Below are 20,128 nucleotides of genomic sequence, written 5' to 3'. Positions count from 1 at the left end.
TGAAAGTAAAACAATTATTACCAACTTTACATGACCTTAATTACCATTTATAAATTATCAAGAAATTAAAAGGTACTTTAATTATAGAACTAGTAAATATATACAATGTAATTTTTGAAGTGAGGTCTAGAAAACATTATCTTTACTTTGTAAGAAGATCTAGATTTAGATTGTTTTTGATGGACCATCGAACCGACAAATAGTATGAAACAAATAGAAGTATAAATAGTATTTGCATAATAGAAGAATGTTTTGTCATTTTTTAATAAGTATTAATAATTTATGTAGAAAACATGTGAAATTTAACATGGGTTGCCGGCCTAAGCCAGCTTGTGTAATAGCTAGCTCTATACATTAATATGTCTCCATCAATATCACATTGACCACATCCTATCTATTTTTCACCAATAATTCAAACTATTCTCTCTTTTTTTGTCTTGTTTGAATTTTTTTATTCAATGAAAAAGTAGAAGGTTAAAGTTTTGTGAGTTTATTCACATTGTCGATTTCACGCTAGGATAAAGAGAAGGATTGTCGAGAATCAATCGAAAATAACATCTCTAGCCAGTATAGATAGGAGTAAGATTATGTACATCTTACCCTACACTAAGTTTATTGTTGTTGTACTTTGAGGATCGTTTGGTACGTGAGATATTATTATGATAATTTGATAGTATAAAAAATAAATTTGTTATACTAATAATATATGTAATTTAAACTCTTCGAGTTATCCTTAAACGGACAGAAAAAGGACAAGAGAATAAAGAGTCAGATCCAAGAAGGTTCTATTTATGTTTTAATATTATTTTAATTTAATTAAACTTCTTTTAGAAAGTTTATGAAATTTTATGTTCCATATTTTGTGGGCAATATTAAAAGAATGGCCATCAGGTCCATGATCCTACTTCCATGTTCAAGTCAACAGTATCTTTTACTAACATGAATGGCGGAATCATAATTTTCACCGAGGGTATTCAAAACATAAGAAAAAGCCAGCGAGGTTTAACACCTATTGTATATATATTCCTGAACCATGACCAATCTCACTTGAATCAACAGTGTACAATCACCAAGGATACACAATATCATCTCAAGTTCGAATATGAAAAACAGAGTTGCTTTCTATCGGAAGCATTTTACCCTTCAAAGTATATTTTCCGACATGAATCCAAATTAGTTGGGCCCCACGTGTAGCGTCGGGTGAAAATGAACAAAAATATCAGTGTACAAATAAACCAAATCCAAGATTGAACTACAAGACAAGAAACATAAATTGCTGGCAAGAAACATAACCTGAATCATTTCCGTCAATCATGTAACTCTTTCAATAAAAACAACATAGCCTCATATCCAAACAAATTCAGTTTGGCCACACACACACACCAAAACAAAAAACAAAAAAGGAAACAAAGAAGATGAGTTCCCTGTGTTCATATGTTCCATTTGGCTCAACAATTCTTATATTTTCTATTGGTAAATAAATCTCCGACAGGATTAAGAGTCGTAGAAAATAATTGGACATTTCATTCATCAATAACATAACTGTGCTATGTACAATCTTACAGGCCTGTTGCTTGTTAATTGGCATATAGGCAGAGAGATGTAATCAATGGAGGTAACTAAAACACCCAATTTCGGGAATATTTACTGTTGACAGTCGACATATGGTGCATTCGTCTTGCAATGACTAAAACCTTATATACCTTATCAGATCTGCAAGATTTGAAATTGAACATGCAGAAGTGAATGCTACTAACCAGTCACTGTCTAATTTTTCTTCATAATCCCCGATTCTTATGCCCGTTCGATGCATGCATGCTGATCTTGGTTCTGATCTCATCCAACTTTAACTCTTCCAACCCAATGCCTTCAGATTAGCTTGATTTAATTCAACATGCTTGCCAAGCCTGCATAATTTTGAGAATTTAACATTGCCGTACTATTGCAATTTGCAAGTAAGGAACATTAAGAAATGCCGCCCAGAGGACAATTGATCAAAGGAATCAATGGAAACAAGTGAATAGTACAAATTCCCAACCACTAGGCCGATATATGTATCAGTTGTGGAACTTGGTATGTTTTAGCCTAAATAGCATATAGGAGACAGGAGAGCTAATATTTAAATATTGGAGGCCTTATGGATGGACAGCAAATGAAAGCAAAAGCATTCTATGCAGCAGAGAACACAGACTATATCAGCTTCTAGAGGGTACACCCAACCACCCCTCTGTCTTCCTTGCTTCATTAGCTTGCTGCTTTGACAGCAAGCATCTGAGACACTGCCTGCGTGAGTATGTGCAGAAGATATAGAGAAAACCCCAGCTCAAAGCAAAAACAGAGAGCAAATGGTAATTTTAGGCTTCAAACAGCAGCAGCAAGCTCAGCTCAAGATGAGTCCAAACACAAAATATTCAGTCAGTCTAGACTGCACAGATTCCCACACTTACTAATGACGAATACTGACTAACTAAATAACTCAAGACACAAGTTCTTCCTAGCCTTCGGGAAGACCTACAGGAGAGCACCCACTCTGTGTTAAGGTGTGGCATACTTCACAATTAGAGAGCTTTAAATATGTGTTGTTAAACTAGACTGCACAAATCAGCTTTTATACAGATTGAAGTTGTAATATACATTATAACATGACCTTCCTTATCATATTACTGCTTCACCAAAAAAAAGTTCAGAAAGAACTACTGCAAACTTACGCAAGATCTGCGGGGAGCCTGAAACCACCTATACGTATACGCTTCAGTGCACGCAACTGAAATACATAAAAAAAGCAGAGTTGAGGTCAACACAAGTAGCATCAGAAAATTAAGAACAAAATTGCACATAGCAAGCAAGTAGTAACAATTAATCTGACGCAACACTGAAAGAAACAATGCTGGACAGAATGAAGAATGAAGTTGACCCATAATAATACATCCAGGGATCTTTATGGAAGTGAAGCTAAAACAAGTGAGCATGTAAGCTTCCAAATACCAAAAGTTGAACATGTCTAATAGCTACACCACAGTATATAATAATATGAACTCAATTTTTCAGATATAGTGTTATCTTTGCACAAACAAATCAATTTCTTTAGCTCTCACTAAGATATGATCCATTATGTAAGAACAGGTATGTTGGCCAGAATAAACTCGTTAGAACCAAAATACCTGAAGTCCAGCATTTTTCACAAGTTCACGAACTTCATGATTCCGTCCTTCATGAACCTATATCATTAGGAAAAGGAGAAATTTAGGTCCACTCAAGCAATTTCTCATGTGGATAAAAAATCAACAGCATTATTAAACAGAGAGCAGGAACACTTCCATCAGGGTAGGTTTCCTACATCACATCCCTTAAGGTGTGGCCCTTCCTCGAATCCTGCGTGAATGCAGGATGCTTCGAGTGTCGGCTGTCCTTTCTATTTTACTAATAGTAAACAGCAGATTGGAGGAACTAGGATATACATCAGACAAGTATACTTGCATCAGTTCAGGCTAGACTGGTCTATCTTGTAGAACTTACTTTATTGTAGGACATTGTTTATAACAAAGTGAATATAGTAACTCTAACAGCTCAGTAGAACCCACTTAAAAGCAACTAAAATCAGAGAGAAGAAATGGAATCTGCAATTTTATCTATCCTTCCGTAAATTATGTAGCCTGATACTTTAGCCTATCCTAGACAGGTATGGCCCAACTTCTGCTCAAGAACTAAACATACATGCACAAGACAAGAACTGAACTAGCTACAAGTGCATTTACATGCATATTATTCAAGGAAAACTGTTATATTCCAATTATACAGCACAACGACAAACAGTACTGGGTAAAAAGAATAAGATTGTCAAATTTGTGTGACCAGTATCGCCACTAAAATAAGCATAATAAAACTTAGCTTCTGCACATTTGCTCTAGAATCCTACTCAAATAAAAAATGTGTAGCAAAAAAAACAGAATTTTTTTTTTCTTTTAGTTCACGATTTTAAGAAAACAACATGGAACTAGGTGTCTCTTCTAATAGACAAACAAAGATAAGTGACTGAACAGTAAACAGTACCACAATACGCAGACGAGGTCTTGATAAGTCAGGCTGCCCTGGTAGTAGTTCAACATTATCTGGGATGCAATGGACACCGTCAATAACTGTTCCCTCACTAATGGCTATCAAGTGTCGCTTATGAACTTCACCGTCGATAGTTGCAATGTATCTAGAACAAAATCATCTGGTGAGTGACAATCATAGCAGAAAGACTGGTTGAATGCTTAAACTTTAACTATACACATATTTTGAAGAAAAGAAGAACAATTAATTGCAGATGACAAGTACAGTAAATGTCAAAAAAAATATCATCACATTGTACAAACAATTGTGTATGTTACCCCAAAAAGCAAAGCAAAGCATATAAACTTAAAGAGGGAAATCATCATAAGACCATACTCCTTTGACAAATTAGACGAAGGATGTGAAATCTGGTGTGTGAACTCCCCTGAAAGAGAAACATAAACCAGATTACTATGTAGGTAGCTTTTGAAATGAACCTTACGGAGGTTATCTTTTCTTATAAGATCTCGGTGAGGTCACATTACATGTGTTTTGATATAATAAAAGAAAATGTCATCTGTACCATCATTGGTCACAATAATCAAGCCAGTCGTGGCAACATCAAGTCTGCCAACTGTAAAGAGCCGAGGTTTTGGTTGTCCAGGATGCCTTTTATCCTTTAAAAACAAGGCACAGCAGATATAAAAAGTCAAGAGTATAGTACATGCACTGCTATTCAAAATCAAGAGATTCTCTTTGTGGACACAACTTTTAGAATTATCTTTGCAAGTAACATAATTCCTACAAATTAGCTCTACAAAACAGCTCATTATTCGCAAGATACAGTTTTCCCAAAAGACGAACATTTTAAGAAAACCCATACAAGCAGAAGACAACGTACCCAACTCTTTATAAAATCATCAAAAAGGGACATGACTGACTTAGTTTCTTTCTCCCCGGATGAGCATATGTACCTGTAATTTTGTTAAACCTGAATCAACTCGACTAACAGACATAACAAACAAAAGTCCAAACTCCTACATTGTCATGGATAAAGAGAGAAGGATAGACACACCCTTTTGGCTTGTTTAGTGCAAGATAGACCTTTGTAGGCAATTTCTTAGGAAGACGATTTCCGTTGACATAAATTACATCCCTAGCTGGATCAACTTTAGTCTGCCAACAAGCAGAATAGATGTCAACTATCTATTCAAACCAAAAAAAATAAAATGCACTAGCTTCAAAACTTAACACTTTTGCGTTATGGGAGCATTTCTGAACTTGACCTGTGGAGTCTTGCAAACAGAACCGTTCACAGTGACCCGCCCTTGAAAAATCAGCTCTTCACTGCTCCGTCTGGATGCCACTATAAAACGAATCCTCAATTTCAGATAATCTACTAGCATTGCCTTGTTCTTAATATGCTAACTCTCATAATTATAACATCTCATTAGTAGCACATACATAAACTACAGAGCAAGCCCTGTAAATAAAAAAAATACTTTCCATATCCTAGCACCAGTAACATCCAAATGAGTTCTAAATATTATTGCCACCACAACAACTTTTTCTTCTTTATGATAACCAAAAATCACCAATGGCCAGTAGGTCACAGTTTGAGGTGAATAATAGGCCAACCCAACACAACTCACAACCTATGGCAGCAGCAACTATCTGTCAACACAACTTAAGATATTGATGATGCCACTTCAATTCTCTTTAAAAATATCGCATAACACAATCTGTGGCATCGGGAATTAGCAAGGCACAATTTTTTAGTCACTTCTCTCAATTCTTTTAGTCTAAGCCTCATTTAATGATTATTGAGCTGAAATGGTCCCAAATATATATTACCCTAACTAGTTTGGAATAGAGACCCAATCATGCCGTGGTTATCAACATCTATAGTATGTTCCCTCTTGCAGAATGCATATATAGGATTCATATAGCCAACCTACAAGATTCCAGATTGAGGCATAGTTGCTGTCATTGTCTCTGATTAAACAAAATGGTTAAAAGGGTATCTGAACCATCAGAAAAGGGTACCTTCTAGCTTGTTTGGACTTTGGATGGTTGTTACCTAATATATTGTATTATGTTGTTAGTTTAAATATAACGTCTTGAATTGATTGTTACTTAAATTATATCATATCTTAAATCCATTATTACATAACAACAAAAAATCTCATTTTTTGTAACAACTGATTTATTGTGATTGTTACTTTTCGTATAAGTCTGTCCTCCAAATACGATACAATCTATCCAAACATTGTAATACATACAATCGTATTGTTAGAGATGCTAAAGTTACCTCCAGCAGCAGCAAGGACTTTACTGAGGCGTTGAGGAGGGTCTCTAAAGTTCTCATTATAGAACCGGCGAGCTGCCTTTGAATGCTTAGGCTCAGGTGTAGGAACCACCGTGGCAGCTTTGGAAGCAACCTCTTTTCCCTTCTTCTTTTTCTTACTAGTGCTAGCATTAGCCATCTCATGGAGTAGACGTGCAGGAGGTGTAGATTGGAGAGTGAGATTACCCTTTTCATCACGAACAATCCAAGGTATATAGAGCTGGTCACCGATTTCAGCCTCCAAATTCGGGACCGAATTGGAGTCGGAGTCGGAGTCGGAGTTTATGGGAATTGCGGGTTCTGGTTTGGGTTTGGGTTTGGGTTTTGGTGGAGCGAAAGTGATGTTGAATTTAGTTGAGGAAGAGGAGAGTGATGAAGTTATGAAGGTACGAATGTGGAGGCGCGTGTATGGAGTTGCGCGAGTGAGGTGGAATGAGGTGAAAGCGGAGGTCGCCGCCGCTACCGCCGCCGCAATCGCTGCCATCGCCGGTGGTTATTTTGATAAGGTTTTGTGAAGGTTTTTGAAGATGATAGAAAATGCACAAATAGGAAATAGCTGCTCAAAGGTTTTTCAAACATAAAATAATTCTACATTTTATTTCGAAATTATTACGCTAAACATTTTCGAATGTATTAGTAATATTCATATTAATAACATTGGATTTAGTTATACAGTGATTAATTATGAGACATAAAGTATAAAACAAATTATTTTTAAATTTTTTTTTTATGATCTAAAATAAGTTATAAATATCCTTCACTTCATCATAATAAATATATATTTTAAAGTTGAATGGCTACTAAATATACTTAACGTGTTAGCTTGAACGATCAGAGTTGTCCTCTAATCACCACGACGAGGCGGGTCCCTCTTTTAGTAGACTCAGCTATGAATATTCATTCAGAAATGAATGTTGGGCTCTTTCTTTCACTGCTAACCCCATTTTATTTTCAACATGCTGAAACTTTCTGTTTCGTCGAGCCCCGAGCTTGTGGTCCTCCTTTGAGTGTGGGTTCAATTGAATGAATCTGTCAAGTCAAGGAAACCGTACGTAGCAGCAAGGATGGTGCATCGCCTATTTATCGTTCTCGCTCGGGAGCCAAAACGAACACGCCTGCTACCTACTGTACTGGACCTTCGACCAGGCATTCTACCTTTGTCGAATCGGAACCAACACCACTGCATTGCGCTCGAACAGTTGAGCGGCCGCCGGCCAGCAACTTCCGTGCACAGATATAGAACATTGCACCGTTATTAGAAATATTCTCTCGTAAAACTTTTTTCTTTCCTACCAAGTACCAAACACAACTAGATTTAAAACATTTTTAACAAATTAAGTAAAATTAAACAGAGAAAAAACACATTTTAGCCATTGCAACAAATCATACATAAAATCTAAGTCCAACTAACAACCAACTTCAATAAATGAACCCAATCACTATATCATAAACTTACTTGATTCGGATTAACTATCTGCATCAATTTTGTTATCTTCAACGACTTTATAATTCTTTCTCCTACATATAAAATTGTATAAAATCGACGCAGTCATCATTGTTGTTATAGAAAATTAAACACACGCATAACAAAAAGAAACAAATACCTTTGAGAATTTGATTGAAAAGCACTGGTTTCTTCTTCTAATGGTGACTTACCATCTTTGAAGCTTCAATTTGAATGCTTAAATTCTAGCTTGGTTCATAATCCGATTCTATTTATTTTTGGAAAAAGTATAAATATGTACCAACAAAAGAAATTTTATAATTTGCCCTAATTAGTATTGTCCAACAAAAAATAACACTAGATGTCATTTTCCTTAAACATCCTCTTCGATATTGAAATAATAGTATTCAATTTAAATACACAATATTCACTTTGAAATTACAATAGTTAATTCAAGAGTATGATATAAATAGTACAATGTAGGATCCCAACTTGTCAATTACTATATTAACTTCTTTTTGTTTTCTATTTATAGCTTTATCAATACTTAAATACACAAAAATATGTCAATATTTAAAATCAATTAAAGTATCATGCACGCAAAGTTTGAGACTGACATACCTAAATGTCATCACACCAAAATAAGCACAAATACAAATAGAATTTCATATTTGTAGCATAAGTCATGTTCAATTGTTTTTGAACTCGCTATTCTTAATTTCACTAAGAAAAATCATACTTAGAGAGTGAATATGCGGTGTCTCCTTTGAAAACTATATAATTAAAAAAAACCTTAGACCTCAACAATTCTACATTATAGTCTCATTGTGGAAAGGGAATCCATTTATGAATTGCCTCTCGTTTTACCGTGAATTTATTCTTTTTTGTTCAAGGACTTAAATGCTTATGATTGAGACGATACATCAAAATTAGTCTAAAGAGAAGTAGTACATAATGTATGTTTTCTTGCAGTTATCCTCCTCGGACTTCACTTGTGATATTACACTAAATATTTATTATTGTTATCGTTTTTCACTATTATAAAAATAAGTGAATTAACAAGAAATTCTTCATTTGGCCTATTACATACTTTATACAAAGTCGATTTTACTATCATTACAAAAATCCACATATTTTCTTCCTAAAATTAGATGAAGGGCCTACGGAAGGGTAAAAAAAAAGAAGTCATATTAGATTCAGCAACGACGACAATCAATGAAAAATTAAATGTGATTTCTATGTTATATGTGTGCCAGTGGGGCTATGTCCTTCTTTTATATAGATATATAGACAGACAAATAATAGAGATATGCTATGTGAGTATTAATAATTTAATTGAGAAACTACAATCAGATTTTCAATGAAGCAGAACTATGTGATACTACTTCAAAAAAGAAAAATCACTTTAATTTTTTACGTGATATAATAATGACAAGAGATTATTTAAATAGAAAATTTTTGTTAGCGAATTTTATGTATATAATAATAGAAAGGAAAAAATATTCGAGACTTTCATTTCATTTATTGGCCTATAAATAATATATGATAAGACCATTTTTATAAAAGCTTCAGACCTAAGTGAATTGATAAAGTTTTGATAAATATAATTTGAAACAAAAAGATATCCAAATGATAGATAAACTAATTAAAACAAGAGATTGTGATATGATAACCAAAAATATGAAAAAACTAATTATACATAAGCAAATACTAGTTAGAAGAAATTTTGGAGAGATCAAATACCTTGAGGCAATAATGTACTAAATTGTCCTCTCTGTGTCCTATATAATTTTTCCTCGCCTCAGAATGTTTACACCAAAATAACACTTTACCATCTGTAAATCTATATTTCGGAGAGGCTATAACAATATCAGGATCTACTATAGATGATACTTCATTCCAAGAGTCCTTCAAACCACTTTTTAGCATGAAAATTTCACCAAGTACTCTGCAACATTCATTCCAGTCCACGGGAATCCTAAGGATCTTATAATCACCATTAATTGAGTCAAAACTCATTCCATAACAAGAAAATCCCTTCACTAAATTTTTTGAAGTGGGAAGTTCAGTTGATTCTCCCGTGGAGGGATTCCATAACAAAAGTGAACAAGGTCCAACAAATATTTTCATAATTTTGGGTAATAACCAAGCCATCACAACAACAATAGACACGATAATATTGTGGTCTAAGATTTAAACGGCAATCTTACCTCCACAACCTGTTGATCTAATGATAAAGGAATATATATCATCCAGAGAGAGACAATTGTAAAAGAGAAACTTTTGGGAATTTTGGTCTTTTTTGGCATAATTGAGATGTTGCTTCCTAAATATTGGATCATCAATCAATATTTTTAAATATTTTGAGACACATTAGAACCGAAGAAGAAACCGCACTAGTAACCTATTGAGAATGTCTGTAAGTGTTTCTTCTTGAAAATGAACCTGCATGGCCAAGATAGGATAAGAATGTGCTCTCAAAAACTTGTTTTTCAAGAATTCAAATGTTAATACGATCAACCAAGAGTTTAGAAAAGATAAATTGATTTTTTTTTTATTTCTTCTATCTACTATTAGCAAACAAATGGAGTAACAAAATTTAGAAAATTACCCGTTTCATATCAACAATGTTCATCAACTCTGCTTTTTCTGACAACTCCACAATTCTTTGTTTTGTATTTAAGATCGTATGAAACTGACTCAAGACACCATCATTGATAAGAAATTAATAAACTCAACTAAGAAAAAAGTAGATACCTTCAAGAATTTAATTTGAAAGTATTGGTTTGTTCTTTTGTTGACTATTTGCTATCTTTAGAGTTTTAATTTGAATGCTAAAAAATTTCATTTTCTATATTGCTAGGATGAATATTGGGCTTATTTATAAGATGATTTTATTAATTTTGGGGAAAAACATAAATATTAATTTATTTATTTTGGGAAAAGCATAAAAATGAGTTTATTTAATTATCCAATTAATATCCATTGGATCAAAATCTTAATAGGACATGAGTTCTCTTGTCCTAATATGTAAAAAGAGGTCAGGTTCAATGTCTCCTTCAAGTTGATTGTTTATAAGATGATTTCATTTATTTTTGGGAAAAACATTAATATGATTTTATATATTTCCTTAAAATTAATCTTCGAAATTTAAAATTACAATCATTAATTTTATTTATTTTGGGAAAAACATAAATATGGTTTTACTTATTTTCCTTAAAATTCGTCTTCAAAATTTAAAAATACAGTCATCAATTTAATGATACCTTGACACCATAATCTTTCATGACCCATAATTTAAAAGTGTGCTTCCCCGAATGATACACATTAGAATAAGCACAAAGCATTCCTTCCAATTCTGAAATGCCAATATCAATGTTTCTCAAGCATATATATTAGATCTAACAATGATTTCTCTCCATACACTTCATGGAAAATATTAAATAAAATCACAAAATAATTTTTCGAAGAAACAAGCCAATGAAATGCCCCATGTATAAATGTCAAAGAATCACATTGTGATAGCCACAACGATGTTGATTAATATTTCTCCGGGAACCACTTTTCACTGCGAGAATTTTACAAGATATTTTTGGATCTTTGTTGCTGTCGCGAAGAATTTTAAGGATCTAATTATAAATCAGTAAGTCAAAACTCAATTCCAAATAAAAAAATTCCTTTTGTGAAAATTTTGGAGTGGGAAGAATAATTAATTCTCCCGTGAAGGATTGGGTGACGTCACTCCTAAGGCTTAAAACCTTACACATTCAATAGGAAAAAAAACATAATTAGAAGAAGTAACTGTTTGATTTATGAAGAAACCTAAATTAAATAAGAACATGAATAAGTGATAGAATATCAATAATGAAATGAAAAAATTGGGATTCCGTACATGAGGTGAACTAAAATGAATTTAGTTTGATGGAACTTACCGCTAATTTAATTATTAGAGGCGGAGTCATAACTTAAAGTGTATAAATGCTGTTTTTAAGACGTAATCAGCATTGAAAGGTGGCTTTATAAGGTTACATTATTTACTTTATATGGTATATATGTGGCATGCTTCATTAAATCATCGGCAACGATAATATTTCTATTTGGAGAGAGATTTGAGAGAAAATTCAAGCAATTTAAGAAAAAGGTATCGGATAAAACTTTAAAGATATAAAATAATTTTTACTTGATATAATAATGACGAGATTGTTTAAATAGAAAATTTTAGTTAGTAAATTCTGTGTATCTAATAATAAAAAGGGAATAATATTAGAAGCTTTCGATTCGTTAATTGGCTTATAAATATATAATGAGACCATTTTTATTATAAAAGCATCAGACCTAGGCAAATTTACTATACATGATTAAAAGACATACTGCCACAACTAGTTGATAGTAATTGATCTTTTGAGTTGATTATAATTTGAAATTCCCTAGGAACATGAAATAAATAAACTTTTGATAAATATTATTTGAAACAAAAAGAAATGCAATCGATAAATAAACTAATGAAAACAAGAGATTGTAATATGATAACCGAAAAATGGGAAATTGTTTCAATCATACATAAGCAAATACTAAGTTATAAGTAACCTTGGAGAGATCAAACTCTCTGTGAAAGCGAATCCGTTCTGAAAGTTACCTCGAGGCAATAATGTAAAAGGTCCTCTTTGTGTCCTAAATGAATTTCCCTCGCCTTCCTCGCCTTCAAAATGTTCGCACCAGATTAACACTTCACCATCTGGAAATTTATATTTCGGGGAGGCTATAATAATATCAGGATCTACTATAGATATTACTTCATTCCGCTATAGATATTACTTCATTCCACGAGTCCTTGAGACCATAATCTTTCAACACCCATAACTTAAAAGTACGCTTCCTTTGATAATACCCGTTAGTATAAGCACAAAGCATGCCTCCCAATTCCGAAACGCCAATATGACCGTTGGCCAACCACATTTTCTCTGGCAATGGTATGATCTCTCCAAACACTTCATGGGAAATATTAAATGAAACCACAAAACAAGTATCACGTGACATAGCAACCCAATGAAATGCCCCGTGTATAATTGTCAAAGAATGGATACCATACAACCTACTGAGAATTTTACGAGGATATGCATCTATTTTTCTCCAATAACCACTTTTTAGTGAGAGAATTTCACCAGGTACATCTTTGCAATATTCGTTCCAACCTTTGGGAATCCTAAGGATCTTATAATCATCATTAGCCGAGTCAAAACTCATTCCATAACAAGTAGAATATTCCTCCACTGATGAAAATTTTGAAGTGGGAAGTTCAATTGATTCTCCAGTGGAGGGGTTCCATAGCAAAAATGAGTAACGTCCTGGATTATTTTCATAAACCTTGATAATTACCAAACCATCGCAACAACAATAGACATCACAATATTGTGGTTTAAGATTTGAAGGGAAATCCAGTTCCCGTACCCCAACCTGTTGATCCGACGATAGAGGATAACAAGATATGGAACATCTATCTTCCAAAAGGAGACATGTGTAAAAGAGAAACTTTTGGGAATTTTGGTCATTCTTTGCACGATTAAGATGTTGCTTCCTAAATATCGGGTCATCGATCAACGTTTTTAAATATTTTGATACACACTTGAATCGAAGAAGAGATCGCACTGGTAACCTACTGAGAATGTCCGTTAGTGTTTCTTCTTGAAAATGAACCTGCATGGCCAAGATAGGACAAAAATGTGCTATCAGAAATTTGTTTTCCAAAAATTCAAATGTTATATGATCAACCAAGAGTTTAGAAAGGATTAACCGGAATTTTTATTTTATTTCTTCTATCTACTATAAGCAAACAAATGGAGTAACAATATTTAGAAAATTTCAAGTGGAGAACTTACCTGATTCATATCAACAATTTTCATTAATTTTGTTTTTTCTGACAACTCCACAACTCTTTGTCCTGCATCTAAGATCGTATGAAACTGACTCAAGAAATTATCGTTATTAAGAAATTAATACACTCAACAGAAAGAAATAGATATATATATACCTTCAGAAATTTGATTAGAAAGAACTGATTTGTTCTTTACTTGACAATTTGACATTTTTAGAGTTTTAATTTGAATGCTAGAGTTTTTCTTCTTGTATACTACTAGGATGAATGTTGGGCTTATTTATAAGATGATTTTATTAATTTTGAGGAAAAACATAAATATGATTTTATTTAGTTATCCAATTAATATCCAACTAAAATGTCTTAACATGACATGATTTCTCTTGTCCTAAGATGTAAAAAGAGGCCAGGTTCAATACCCCCTTTCAATTGGTTGTTTATAAGATGATTTTATTTATTTTTGTGAAAAACATAAATATGACTTTATTTATTTTCCTTAAAAAATTATTAATTTTATTTATTTTTGGGAAAAAACATAAATATGGTTTGATTTACTTTCCATAAGGTTGGTCTGCAAAATTTAAAACTACAGTCAACAATTCAATAATACATTATCCAAATCAAACTACAACATTTATAGAATTAAATTTAAAAATAATATCCAACTAAGAAGAATATTCAATGTAAAATTATAGTACATAAATAACGATCCACCTTGAATACTTTTCTGTAGTTTAAATGTAATAGTATAGTTGTTTTGTTTTGAAAAGATAATTGAATCAGAATCTTAATAGGACAACGTTTCTCTTGTCCCAAGATGTACAAGGCAGCAAGTTCAAATGTCCCCTTTCAGTTGGTAGTTAAAAAACTAATTATAAAAAATAAACTCAATAATCAAACTAAAATAAAATATTTAATTAAAAGGGAAAAGGTAGAAGTACCTCCCGGCTCCCTAGACTATGACCCAAATTTTAGAGACACACATTAACTAAACTAAGGTTCTATTACCCCCCTGAACTCATTTTTTTGTAATTTTGTACACCTTTTTAGCTTACGTGGCATCCAATTATCTCTCACACGCCTCAACTGCGTGGAGTTACGGGGTGTGCCACATAAGCCAAAAGGTGTACAAAATTACAAAAAAAATGAGTTCAAAGGGATAATAGGACCTTAGTTTAGTTAAGGTATGTCTCCGGAATTTCAATCATAGTCTAGGGCGTACTTGTGTCTTCTCCCTAATTAAAAACTACTACAATATTCAAACCAAAAGTAGTATCATATTTAAATAAAACTAGAATATTCAAATCCTAACACTTCTCTAATAAAAGAAATGACTCATGTTCTTTCCTAGAGAACATGAAATAAGAAAGCTATGGTAAATACAATTTGAATTAATCTAAAAGATAGATAAATTAATAACAATCAAATATTGTAATATTATACTTAGAAAATTAAAAAAAATGTCTCGATTATACATAAATAAATATTAAATAAGTTTTTTTTTAAAAATCAAATAAGTAATTTTGGAGAGATTGAATTTTCTGTAAAAGCGAATACATTCTGACTGAGACTCTGAGGCAATAAGGTAACGGGTCCTTTCTGTCTCCAATATGCATTGTCCATGTGTTGATGATGTATACACTAGGATAACACTTTCCCATTTGCAAATAGTATGAGTATAATAATATCGAGATATGCTATGAAAAATATAGCATCCTAAGATTCTTTGACACCATAATCTTTCATCACCCATAACTTAGAAGTGTGTTTCCCGTGATGATACACATTAGAATAAGAACAAAGCATTCCTTCCAATTTTGAAATGCCAATATCAATGTTGCTCGAGCAAATATATTTGATCCGACAATTGTATCTCTCCATACATTTTATAGGAAATATTAAATAAAACCACAAATAGTTTCTTGAAGTAGCAAGCCAATGAATGTATAACAAGCACCATATTGTGATAGCTACAGTGATGTTGATCAATATTTCCCCGAGAACCACTTTTCAACATGAGAATTTCACTAGATACGTATTAGAGTGGGTAAAAGTTCTATATTGGTTGAGGAATGGACTGATGGTATGCTTATATGGATTTGGACAATCTTTTCCTCATGAATTAACTTTTGGGGATGAGTTAGGCTCGGGTGCCGTATTCTTTCCATGATATCAGAGCTAGGTTTATTTCCGTTTGGGCTCCTGGTCCACACTCCAGTTGGCCTGGGCGTGTAGGGGGTGTTAGAGTGGGTAAAAGTTTCACATTAGTTGGGAAATAGACTGGTGGTCTACTCATATGTACTTGAACAATTCTCCCCTCATGAGCTAACTTTTGGGGTAGAGTTAGGCTCAGATGCCATATCGTTACAATACGTACTTTGGGACCTTTATTTCTGTCGTGGGGAATCTTGAGGATCTTATAATCACCACTACTTGAATCAAAACTCATTCTCAAATTAAAAAATATATATTATCTCTTCACTGAAAATTTTGGAATGGGAAGTACAATTAATTTTCCCGTGCAGTTATTCCATAGTAAAAGTGAGTTTGGTTCAAAAAATCAACATAAACCCTAATAATACCCAGTCCATCACAATAATAATAGACATTGCAATATCGTGGTTCAGACTTAAAAGGCAATCTAGTTTATGTACAATATCCTCAACCAGTTGATCCAACGATAAATGATAAATAGATATGGAAAATATACCATCTCGAGGGCTGAATATTAATTAACCAATGGCCGTAATGACTTTAACACTCTTTGTTAATATTCATATTTATTACTGCCAAAAATTATTTTTGTTATAATATCTTAACACCTTTTTTAAGAGAGATATAAAAGAATTGACAGAAAATTCTGCATTTGGCCTATTACATGCTTTATCTAACTACACAAAGTCGATTTTACTATCATTAGAAAATTCTTTACATATTTTTTTTCCTCAAGTTAAATTAAACAGTGATGACAATCAATGAAAAATTAAATGTGTATTTCTATGTTATATGTGTGAAAGTAGCCAGGGCTATTTCTTTCTTTTATATAGATAGATAGATAATAAAAATATTTACGTGAGATCTTATTCAAAGTCACATTTTTTTTATATCATTTCTCGTGATTGACCATATTAATAATTTAATTGAGAAACTACAATTAGAAAATTTTCAATGAAGCTGAACTACGTGATACTATACTTCGAAAAAGAAAATTGGCTTTAATTTTTACTTGATATAATAGTGATAAGAGATTGTTAAAATAGAAAATTTTAGTTAGTGAATTTTGTGTATATAATAATAAAAAGGGAATAATATTAGAAGCTTTCGATTCGTTAATTGGCCTATAAATATATGATGAGACCATTTTATTATAAAAGCATCAGACTTAAGTAAATTTACTATACATCAAATCTTTTGAGTTGATTATAATTTGAAAATGAAATGAACTTTACGTAGGAACATGAAATAAATAACTTTTTGATAAATATTATTTGAAACAAAAATATATGCAATCGATAGATAAACTAATAAAAACAAGAGATTGTAATATGATAACCGAAAAATGGGAAATGTTTCAATCATACATAAGCAAATACTAAGTTATAAGTAACCTTGGAGAGATCAAGCTCTCTGTGAAAGTGAATCCATTCCGAATGTAACCTCGAGGCAATAATGTAAAAGGTCCTCTTTGTGTCCTAAATGAATTTTCCTCACCTTCAAAATGTTTGCACCAGATTAACACTTCACCATCTGCAAATCTATATTTCGGGGAGGCTATAATAATATTAGGATCTACTATAGATATAACTTCATTCCAAGAGTCCTTGAGACCATAATCTTTCAATATCCATAACTTAAAAGTACGCTTCCGTTGATAATATTCGGTAGTATAAGCACAAAGCATGTCTCCCAATTCCAAAACACCAATATTAATGTTGTACAACCACATTTTCTTTGGCAATGGTATGATCTCTCCAAACATTTCATGGGAAATATTAAATGAAACCACAAAACAAGCATTATATGACATAGCAACCCAATGAAATGCCCCGTGTATAATTGCCAAGGAATGGATACCATAAAACATACTGTGAATGTTATTACGAGGACATGCATCTATTTTTCTCCAATAACCACTTTTTAGCGAGAGAATTTCACTAGGTACTTTGCAATATTTACTCCAGGCACTGGGAATCCTAAGGATCTTATAATCATCATTAGTTGAATCAAAACTCATTCCATAACAACAAAATTTAGATGTTGCTTCTTAAATATCGGGTCATCGATCAATGTTTTCAAATATTTTGATACACATTTAAATCGAAGAAGAGACCGCACAGATAACCTACTGAGAATGTCCGTAAGTGTTTCTTCTTGAAAATGAACCTGCATGGCCAAGATAGGACAAGAATGTGCTATCAGAAATTTGTTTTTCAAGAATTCAAATGTTATACAATCAACCAAGAGTTTAGAAAAGATAAATTGAATTTTTAAAATTTATTTCTTCTATCTACTATTAGCAAACAAATGGAGTAACAATATTTAGAAAATTTCAAGTGGAGAAAAATTCCTAGCCCTTGTAGTTGTAACAAGAGAGAGCAACATATAATCAACAAATATCCACTAAATGAACTTACCTGATTCATATTAACAATATTCATCAACTCTTCTTTTTCTGACAACTCAACAACTCTTTGTCCTGCATCTAAGATCGTATGAAACTGACTCAAGATACTATCGTTGTTAAGAAATTAATACACGCAACAATAAAGAAATAGATATATACCTTCAGGAATTTGATTAGAATGAATTGATTTGTTCTTTTGTTGACAATTTGCCATTTTTAGAGTTTTAATTTGAATACTAGAGTATTTCTTCTTGTATACTACTAGGATGAATGCTGGGCTTATTTATAAGATGATTTTATTAATTTTGGGGGAAACCATAAATATGATTTTATTTATTTTGGAAAAAACATAAACATGATTTTATTTAGTAATCCAATTAATATCCAACTAAAATATCTTAATAGGACATGATTTCTCTTGTCCTAAGATGTAAAAAGAGGTCAGGTTCAATGTCCTCTTTCAATTGATTATTTATAAGATGATTTTATTTATTTTTGGGAAAATCATAAATATGATTTTATTTATTTTCCTTAAAAAGTTATCAATTTTATTAAATTTTGGGGAAAAAACATAAATATTGTTTGATTTACTTTCCATAAGGCTCGTCTTCAAAATTTAAAACTACAGTCATCAATTCAATAATACATTATCCAAATCAAACTACAACATTTATAGAACTAAGTTTAAAAATAATATCCAATTAAGAAGAATATTCAATGTAAAATTATAGTATATAAATAATCATCCACCTTAAATAGTTTTCTGTAGTTTAAATGTAATAGCATAGTTATTTTGTTTTGAAAAGATAATTGGATCAGAATCTTAATAGGACAACATTTCTCTTGTCTCCAGATGTAAAAGGAGGTCAGGCCCCTTTCAGTTGTTTGTTAAAAAATTAAATAAAAAATATAAACTCAATAAGCAAAATTAAATAAAATATTTAATTAAAAACTACAATATTCAAACTCAAAGTACTATCATATTTAAGTAAAAACTAGAATATTCAAATCCTAACACTTCTCTAATAAAAGAAATGACTCGTGTTCTTTCCCAGAGAACATGAAAATGAGAAAGCTATGGTAAATACAATTTGAATTAATCTAAAAGATAGATAAATTAATAACAATCAAATATTGTAATATTATACTCAGTAAATGAAAAAAATATCTCGATCATATATAAATAAATATCAAATAAGTAATTTTGGAGAGATTGAGTTTTCTGTAAAAGCGAATTCATTCTGATTGAGACCCCGAGGCAATAAGGTAAAGGGTCCTCTCTGTCTCCAATATGCGTTGTCCATGTGTCGATGATGTATGCACCAGGATAACACTTCCTCATTTGCCAATATTATGAGGGTAATAATATCGAGATTTGCTATGAAAAATATTGCATTTCAAAATAGTGTAAATTTCATATATGACATATATTATAGTACTATTTTCAAGCTATAGCAGTAGATTTAGACTTTCAAGCTATAGCATTAAAAATTTCAAGTTATAACAAGTTAAAAAAAGAAGAAGAAATGTTTTTATTAATTAGAAAAAACTTAAAAAATAAATAAAAAAACAAACGAAAATTAAAAAAAAAAACTAAATTAGAATTAATAAAGTAAAAAACTGAAATTGTGGGCTATAATTTAATTTGAATTTATTGTAGATAATTAATGATTAGCATGAAATAAGGGATCCAAACTAATTAAGAATATTCAGTTTCCTTAATTCACCTAATTTGTTAAAATTAATTCAAAAATATGATTTTATCCATTTTTCTTCCACATTTCTCTCTCTTCAATTTTCTTCCAG

The 20,128-nt window shown here is 31.9% G+C and overlaps 2 protein-coding genes across 2 annotated transcripts; both read right to left on the bottom strand.

Moving 5' to 3' along the window:
• Positions 1-1,501: 1,501 nt before the first annotated feature.
• On the bottom strand, positions 1,502-6,971 carry LOC102601559 (uncharacterized RNA pseudouridine synthase aq_1464). Its single transcript, XM_006361618.2, has 10 exons — positions 6,347-6,971; positions 5,322-5,401; positions 5,111-5,211; positions 4,937-5,009; positions 4,619-4,712; positions 4,432-4,480; positions 4,051-4,201; positions 3,162-3,218; positions 2,709-2,764; positions 1,502-1,907 (listed from the first exon to the last, which is right to left on the bottom strand). Exons 1-10 carry the CDS (start codon positions 6,864-6,866, stop codon positions 1,847-1,849), a joined length of 1,242 nt encoding a protein of 413 aa, XP_006361680.1. The 5' UTR covers positions 6,867-6,971; the 3' UTR covers positions 1,502-1,846.
• Positions 6,972-12,620: 5,649 nt separating this feature from the next.
• On the bottom strand, positions 12,621-18,536 carry LOC107063496 (F-box protein CPR30-like). Its single transcript, XM_015315416.1, has 4 exons — positions 18,482-18,536; positions 18,333-18,394; positions 13,703-13,786; positions 12,621-13,520 (listed from the first exon to the last, which is right to left on the bottom strand). Exons 1-4 carry the CDS (start codon positions 18,534-18,536, stop codon positions 12,621-12,623), a joined length of 1,101 nt encoding a protein of 366 aa, XP_015170902.1.
• Between the last annotated feature and the right edge of the window lie 1,592 nt (positions 18,537-20,128).

This window comes from Solanum tuberosum, unplaced genomic scaffold, assembly GCF_000226075.1.
Source record: "Solanum tuberosum cultivar DM 1-3 516 R44 unplaced genomic scaffold, SolTub_3.0 scf00365, whole genome shotgun sequence".
Classification (NCBI taxonomy): Eukaryota; Viridiplantae; Streptophyta; class Magnoliopsida; order Solanales; family Solanaceae; genus Solanum; species Solanum tuberosum.
The sequence above is the reverse complement of the archived record's forward strand: the minus strand, read 5'-3'. Positions and strand labels throughout refer to the sequence as shown.

Bases quoted from the DNA above. Each gene is read 5' to 3' on its own strand.
- LOC107063496 (XM_015315416.1), bottom strand. From the start codon at position 18,536: ATGGCAAATTGTCAACAAAAGAACAAATCAATTCATTCTAATCAAATT. The intron at 18,395-18,481 runs GTATATATCTAT...TCTTAGATGCAG, and splicing joins TTCTAATCAAATTCCTGAAG to GACAAAGAGTTGTTGAGTTG. The intron at 13,787-18,332 runs GTAAGTTCATTT...TTCTTGAGTCAG, and splicing joins ATATTGTTAATATGAATCAG to TTTCATACGATCTTAGATGC.
- LOC102601559 (XM_006361618.2), bottom strand. From the start codon at position 6,866: ATGGCAGCGATTGCGGCGGCGGTAGCGGCGGCGACCTCCGCTTTCACC. The intron at 5,402-6,346 runs GTAACTTTAGCA...TTCGTTTTATAG, and splicing joins AGTCCTTGCTGCTGCTGGAG to TGGCATCCAGACGGAGCAGT. The intron at 5,010-5,110 runs GTGTGTCTATCC...ACAAAATTACAG, and splicing joins GCACTAAACAAGCCAAAAGG to GTACATATGCTCATCCGGGG.